The following is a 6,414-nucleotide window of genomic DNA, read 5'->3' as shown; positions in this document are numbered from 1 at the left end:
GCATTTATCCAGGTTGAACTCCATCTGCCATTTCTCAGCCCAGCTCTGCATCCTGCCTATGTTGCGCTGCAGCCTGCAGTAGCCCTCTATATTATCGATGACACCTCCAACCTTTGAGTTATCTGCAAATTTACTAACCCACCCCTCAACCTCCCCATCCAAGTCATTTATAAAAACTACAAAGAGCAGAGGCCCAAGTCCAGAGCCCTGCGGGACTCCACTCAACACTGTCCTCCAGGCAGAATATTTTCCATCTACAACCACACTCTGCCTTCTGTCAGCCAGCCAATTCTGAATCCAGATAGCCAAATCTCCCTGTACCCCATACTTCCTGATGTTTTGAATGAGTCTACAGTGGGGAACCCTATCAAATGCCTTGCTGAAATCCATATACACCACATCCACTGCTCGAACATCGTTGACCTGTCTTGACACCTCCTCAAAGAACTCAATAAGATTTGTGAGGCATGACCTGCCCCTCACAAAGCCATGCTGACTGCCTTTAATCACACTATGCTTTGCCAAATAGTCATAAATCCTATCCCTCAGAGTTCTTTCCACAACTTTGCTGACCACAGACGTAAGACTGACTGGTCTGTAATTGCCAGGGATTTTCCTATTACCCTTCTTGAAAAGAGGAACAACATTCACCTCCTTCCAATCCTCCAGTGTGACTCCCATGGAGAGCGAGGAGACAAATATCCTCGCCAGCGGTTTAGCAACCTCCTTTCTCGCTTCCCGGAGCATCCTAGGATAAATCTGGTTTGGCCCTGGGGACATATCAATCTTAATGTTTTCCAAAAATTCTAGCACATCATCATCATCAATCTTGATCTGGTCAAGACTGTATCCCAACTCCTCTAAGTTTTCATTTATAACAAGTTCCCGTTCCTTGGTGAAAACCAAAGCAAAAAGCTCATATAGGGCTTCCTCTACCTGCTCAGACTCCATGCACAAGTTCCCTCCGCTATCCCTGATCAGCCCTATCTTCTCCCTGATCATTTTCTTCTTCCATACGTATGAGTAAAACGCCTTTGGGTTCTACCTAATCCTTCTTGCCAAGCCTTTTTCATGCCCCCTCCTGGCTCTCCTCAGTCCGTTTCTGAGCTCCTTTCTAGCAAGCCTGTAATCCTCTAAAGCTGTGCTGGATCCTTGCTTCCTCCGCCTTACGTAAGTTGCCTTCTTCCTTTTGACAAGCAGTTCCTCTGTTCTCATCATCCAAGGTTCCTTAATCCTACCCCTTCTTACCTGCCTCAGAGGAACAAATTTGTGCATCACTCACAACAACTGCTCCTTAAATAGTCTCCACATGTCTGCTGTGCCCTTTCTGTGGAACAATTGCTCCCAGTCTATATTTCCCAACTTCTGTCTGATAGCATCATAATTTCCTTTTCCCCAGTTCAATATCTTCCCTCGGTAATTGCTCCTTTCACTTTCCAAGGCCATGCTAAATGTGAGGCAGTCGTGATCACTGTCACCAAAGTGTTCTCCCACTGCGAGATCTGACACTTGTCGTGGCTCGTTGCCGAGCACCAAATCAAAAATGGCCTCTCCCCTTGTTGGCCTGTCTACATACTGAGTAAGGAAACCCTCCTGAACACACCTGACAGAAACAGCTCCATCCAAACCATCTGTACCAAGGACGTTCCAGTCGATATTGGGAAAGTTGAAATCATCCATAACAACAACCCTGCTACTTTTGCAATTTTCCAGAATCTGCCTGTCAATGAGATCTTCAATCTCTCGACTGCTATTAGGTGGTCTGTAGAAAACCCCCAATGTGGTGGCTGTTCCCTTGGTATTCCTAACTTGCACCCTTACTGACTCAGTAGACAAACCTTCCTCAAAAACCTTCGTTTCTGTAGCTGTAATGCACTCTCTGATTAACAATGCTTACCCCCCCTCCTCATTTTCCACCCTCCCTGTTCTTTTTAAACGTTCTAAACCCTGGAACATCAAGCAACCATTCCTGCTCCAGTGAAACCCACTCTCTGTTATGGCCACAACATCATAGTCCCAAGTATTGATCCATGCTCTAAGTTCATCACTCTTATTTCGGACACTCTTTGCATTAAACCATACACACTATAACAGATCCCTTTGTTTCATTGCGTGAGAAACCTTCCTTTTAAATTCAATGGAAATAGTATACATGAAGGAGATAGTGTGTACCCTTAGTTCTGAAATGGAAGAAGCCCAGCTAACAATCCCAGTTTCTTTGCAATTTGTATATGAATACCACCATATAATGACCACCATAGTTGCTGTAACAAAATGACAGAGTATTTTCCCTATTGTCACTTAGAGTGTAAGTTTTTGAGACTGTTTCGCGTTGCCTTCCCCCCCAGCAGGTAGTTTTAAACATTTCCACCAACGAACAGCCAAAAATGAAGTGTTTGTGTAAAGCATGAACAGTACATGGTGCAGTATTGATGAAAGGAAATGTTTATTGTGTCTCAAGGAGAAGTTCGGTTGAAGCAGTTTAACAATTACAATCAATTTGAAAAGCGCGGGCTACAGAAACATGGGAGAGTGTTTATAAAGAGTAAGCTTTCATTGGCAGGCAGTTTGACCAAACGGGGGCACACGGGGGTTTGGAAGTTGAGACGGAGGCTGCTTTCTACCGAAAAGTCTTGGCTCCATTTTCAACGGTACTTCGAGGACAGATACTCGTTAACGGCCTTAAGGAATTTGTCCACAGCGAGTTGAACTGAAGGGGTGAAGTTGTTCACGTGATTGGCCAAACTCACTTGGATACATGTGGAGAAAACCTGGAAGCGGAAGAAATATACATTTGAAAACCGATCCGGAAACAGCATTCCGTCAACATGAAACCACAAAAATCAGAGGAACCCGGAGGAACTCAGTCGGTTGTGAAGCCGGACAATTTTGAATTGACCTGTTTGGCCAGTCCTTAGGGACAGGGGAGATGTGAACGCATTCCCCTGATCCTGACGATGTGCACAGCCTCACCATGCCGTGACTGGAAACTCAGTTCCGAGCACAGCTGGCTTTTCATTTCCCGCCCTTCCAAATGAATGTCCAGTCCCTGTGCCGAGCATCTCAAGATTCCCGCGAAGATACCTACCGGAAAGTTCTGAGGATCCACCAAAAGCTCTTTCCCATGCTTTGTAGCCAGCTTGTCGAGGTTGCACTTCAGATTGTTCACGTTGTTTGCCGCGTTGGCCACGGCTTCAATGACCTTCTTCCCATGGTTTTGGAGTTTCTCCTGGTTATTCTCGTCGTAGGAAAAGTAAGCCTTGCTTCCGGGATGAATGATAAACAGCCTGCCGGAACAAAGAATAAAATAAACCACCGATCCCCCAACCTAACCTCATTATTCAGGTGCCGATGTCGGGAGTCGCCTCTGGAACACAAAAGTCACTGGGAAATCCTGAGGAGCTAACGTGAGAGAACACTGGAATTCAGACTATCATTTGTTTGAGATCATGCAGCCGCTCAATGCAGAAAATACCGTTTCCTCATTGCGCTGCCTTTCCATTGACGAAGCAAAGACCGGCAGATGCTGCAATTTTGGAACGAAAACAGGAATTGTTGGAGAAACTCAGTCGGTCTGAACATGTGTGGGCAGAAAGCAGAGCTGATATTTCGGGTCCAGTTGGGTTCTTCAGATAAAGAGTCACTGGACCCGAAATGTAGACTGTTTCCCTCTGTACAGATGCTGCCAGAGCTGCTGAGTTTCTCCAGCAACGTTTGCTTCTGCCTTCAGATTCACTTTATCAAACTACTTTGGACAGAATGTAGCTGGGATTAAATTACCTGGCCAAAGATTCCGCACCAAAGGTTGCAGGGTCTTTTTCGAGGAACTTGCCGATATCTTCTATGATTGCCTTTTCGGCTTCGGTGATGGTTTCAAGTGCCATGGCTGCTGCTCTCGTCACTTTTCGAGTCTCCTCAACAGTTTCGAGCTGTCCACCGACAGATTTTGTTTCTTTTTATTGATTTTTTTTCATGGCCCGCCCTCCTGTCTCCCTTTGTCTGATTGGTTACTGGTCTCTGTACCAATTCTGTTTATTGCAGTTGCAATGATAAGCGACACCATCAAGTGAAAAGCCAATCGTCTGTTTCATTTGCATCTGTGAGCAAAGATAACCCGTGTTTGAGAAATGACACCAAAGTAAACCTTCTGGACATTTCATTTCTAACTGGGTTTAAATGGTTGGGTTAATAATGGGACTGTAATAGATTGCCAACTCTTATTGCAAAATAGGACATATCGGCTTTTTACTCAATGTCCATGTATTTTAATATTCTTCACCCCATGTATTATTCCTGGGCCAATCTTTTAGTGGTGTCTTCTTTATTAATGACTACACTTATCAGAAACACAATTATTGGGTGAAAATAGTACCAACTTGTCCAAATACAACAGACAAATAACTCTTCTCCCTCTGTGTACAGCTATATCCATATGTCTTTACTCTGTACTAAGCCTTTGCATTGTATTTCATGTTTCAGCCTAATTTTAAATACTATATTATTATCTTTTGCTCCAGTGTAGTCGTGTTAAGGGAAGGCCATATTGGACCATGTCTAACTAAAATGATTGAAAATTGTCATCAACAACTCAATTCAGAAGCACATGCTCAGTGAAAACCTGCTCAGAGACACCATGTACAGGTTCTACTAGGGTCACTCAGCTCGTGACGTCATTACAGCCTTGGTTCAAACGTGGAAAAAACACTGTATGCCAGAGGTGAGGTGAGAGTGACAGCCCTTGACATCAAAGCTGCTTTTGACCGAGTTTGGAATCAAGGAGCCCTAAGAGTCAATTGGAATCAGAGGAAAACTTTCTTGGATGGTGAACAGGGAGGAGGCAAACTGCACCTTATGCAGTTACATGGGAAGGCATAGTGGGAAGGGGTTGGTGGTTGTGGAATGAACTAGGGTGAACAAAGGGAGTGATCCCTCCGAAATTAAGACAGAGGGAGTGAGGAGAAGGTGTGTTAGGTGGTTGCGACCAGTTGGAGTTATCTGAAATGGTGGCGAGTGATTCTTTAAATACGAAAGTTGGTGGGATGAAAAGTGAGGAAAAGGGAACACAATCACAATTTGTGAGTGAAGGGATGGGGCAAGGGCAGAAGCACGGGTGTAAGGCCAGATGCAGTTGAGGCTCATCAACCACATTGGGTGGGAAACCACAGTCATGGAAGAACCAAGCTATGTCAGCAGTACTGTTTTGGAAGGTGGCATCACGCAAGGACCTTGAAAATGTCATTCATTTTGCCTCCAATTTCCACTGCTCTATAAATTTCACATTGTACATTTCCAATACTTCCCTTCCTTTCCTTGACCTCTCTGTCTCCATTTCAGGGAATAAACTGTCCACTGCCATCCACTACAAAGCCACTGACTTCCATGAAGCTACCTTTATTACAGCTGATCACACCCCATGCCCTGCAAGGCCTCCATCCCATTCTCCCAGTCTCTTCACCTACGTCACATCAGTTTGGATGCTACCACCTTCCAAAGCAGTGCTGCTGACACGGCTTGCTTCTTTCACTATTGTGGCTTCCCACCTACTATGGTTGACTGGGCCCTCAACCATACCTATGCTTCCGCTTTTGCCTCTTCCCTTCATTCACAACAGCGTGATCAGGTTCACCTTGTCCTCACTTTTCATCCCACCAGCCTCTGAATTCAAAGGATCATTCTCCACCATTTCTGACAACTCCAGCAGAACACCACCACCAAACACATCTTCCCCTCACTCCCCCTGTCTGCAGTTCGCAGGGGTCATTCCCTCTGGGACATCCTAGTCCATTCACAACCTCCAACACCTCCCCCTCTCTCCATGGAACCTTCCCATGTAACCGCAGAAAGTGCAACACCTGACCTTTCCCGTCCTCCCTGCTGACTATTCAAGGGCCTAACCAATCTTTCCAGGTGAAGCAGCACTTCACATGTACTTCCTCCAATTTTTTGTATTGTGTTTGCTGAGCTCAATATGGCATTCAGTGTGGCCTACACCACATTGGAGAAACCAAACACAGACAGGATGACAGCTTTGTAGAACACCCCCTGGTCTGCGTGCAAGCAAGATCTGACCTTCCCATAGACGGTCATTTTAACACACCATCCTGTTCACATGCCCATTTGTCTGTCCTCAGCATGCTGCAATATTCCAGTGAATCATGGCACAAACTGAAGGAACAATATCTCATCTTCAGACTAGGCATATTATAACCTTCTGCACTTAATATTGAGTTCAGCAACTTCAAATTGAACTCACTCCCATTCCTTCTCTTTCTTTTAGCTTTGCTTGTTACATTCTCTGATACCTTGTCTTCACTCCCCTCCCCCAGCTCTAGTGGGACTGTCTGCTTTTTCCAGTCTGGCAGTTAGATACACCATTGTTCTGCCATTTTCACATTCTGATCACTGAATCTGCAC

General features: G+C 45.2%; 1 protein-coding gene across 1 annotated transcript; it reads right to left on the bottom strand.

Moving 5' to 3' along the window:
• Positions 1–2,427: 2,427 nt before the first annotated feature.
• On the bottom strand, positions 2,428–3,950 carry LOC122539636 (hemoglobin subunit alpha-like). Its single transcript, XM_043674635.1, has 3 exons — positions 3,781–3,950; positions 2,921–3,287; positions 2,428–2,843 (listed from the first exon to the last, which is right to left on the bottom strand). Exons 1-3 carry the CDS (start codon positions 3,882–3,884, stop codon positions 2,646–2,648), a joined length of 669 nt encoding a protein of 222 aa, XP_043530570.1. The 5' UTR covers positions 3,885–3,950; the 3' UTR covers positions 2,428–2,645.
• Between the last annotated feature and the right edge of the window lie 2,464 nt (positions 3,951–6,414).

Source organism: Chiloscyllium plagiosum, chromosome 33, assembly GCF_004010195.1.
Source record: "Chiloscyllium plagiosum isolate BGI_BamShark_2017 chromosome 33, ASM401019v2, whole genome shotgun sequence".
In the NCBI taxonomy this organism is placed as follows: Eukaryota; Metazoa; Chordata; class Chondrichthyes; order Orectolobiformes; family Hemiscylliidae; genus Chiloscyllium; species Chiloscyllium plagiosum.
The sequence above is the reverse complement of the archived record's forward strand: the minus strand, read 5'-3'. Positions and strand labels throughout refer to the sequence as shown.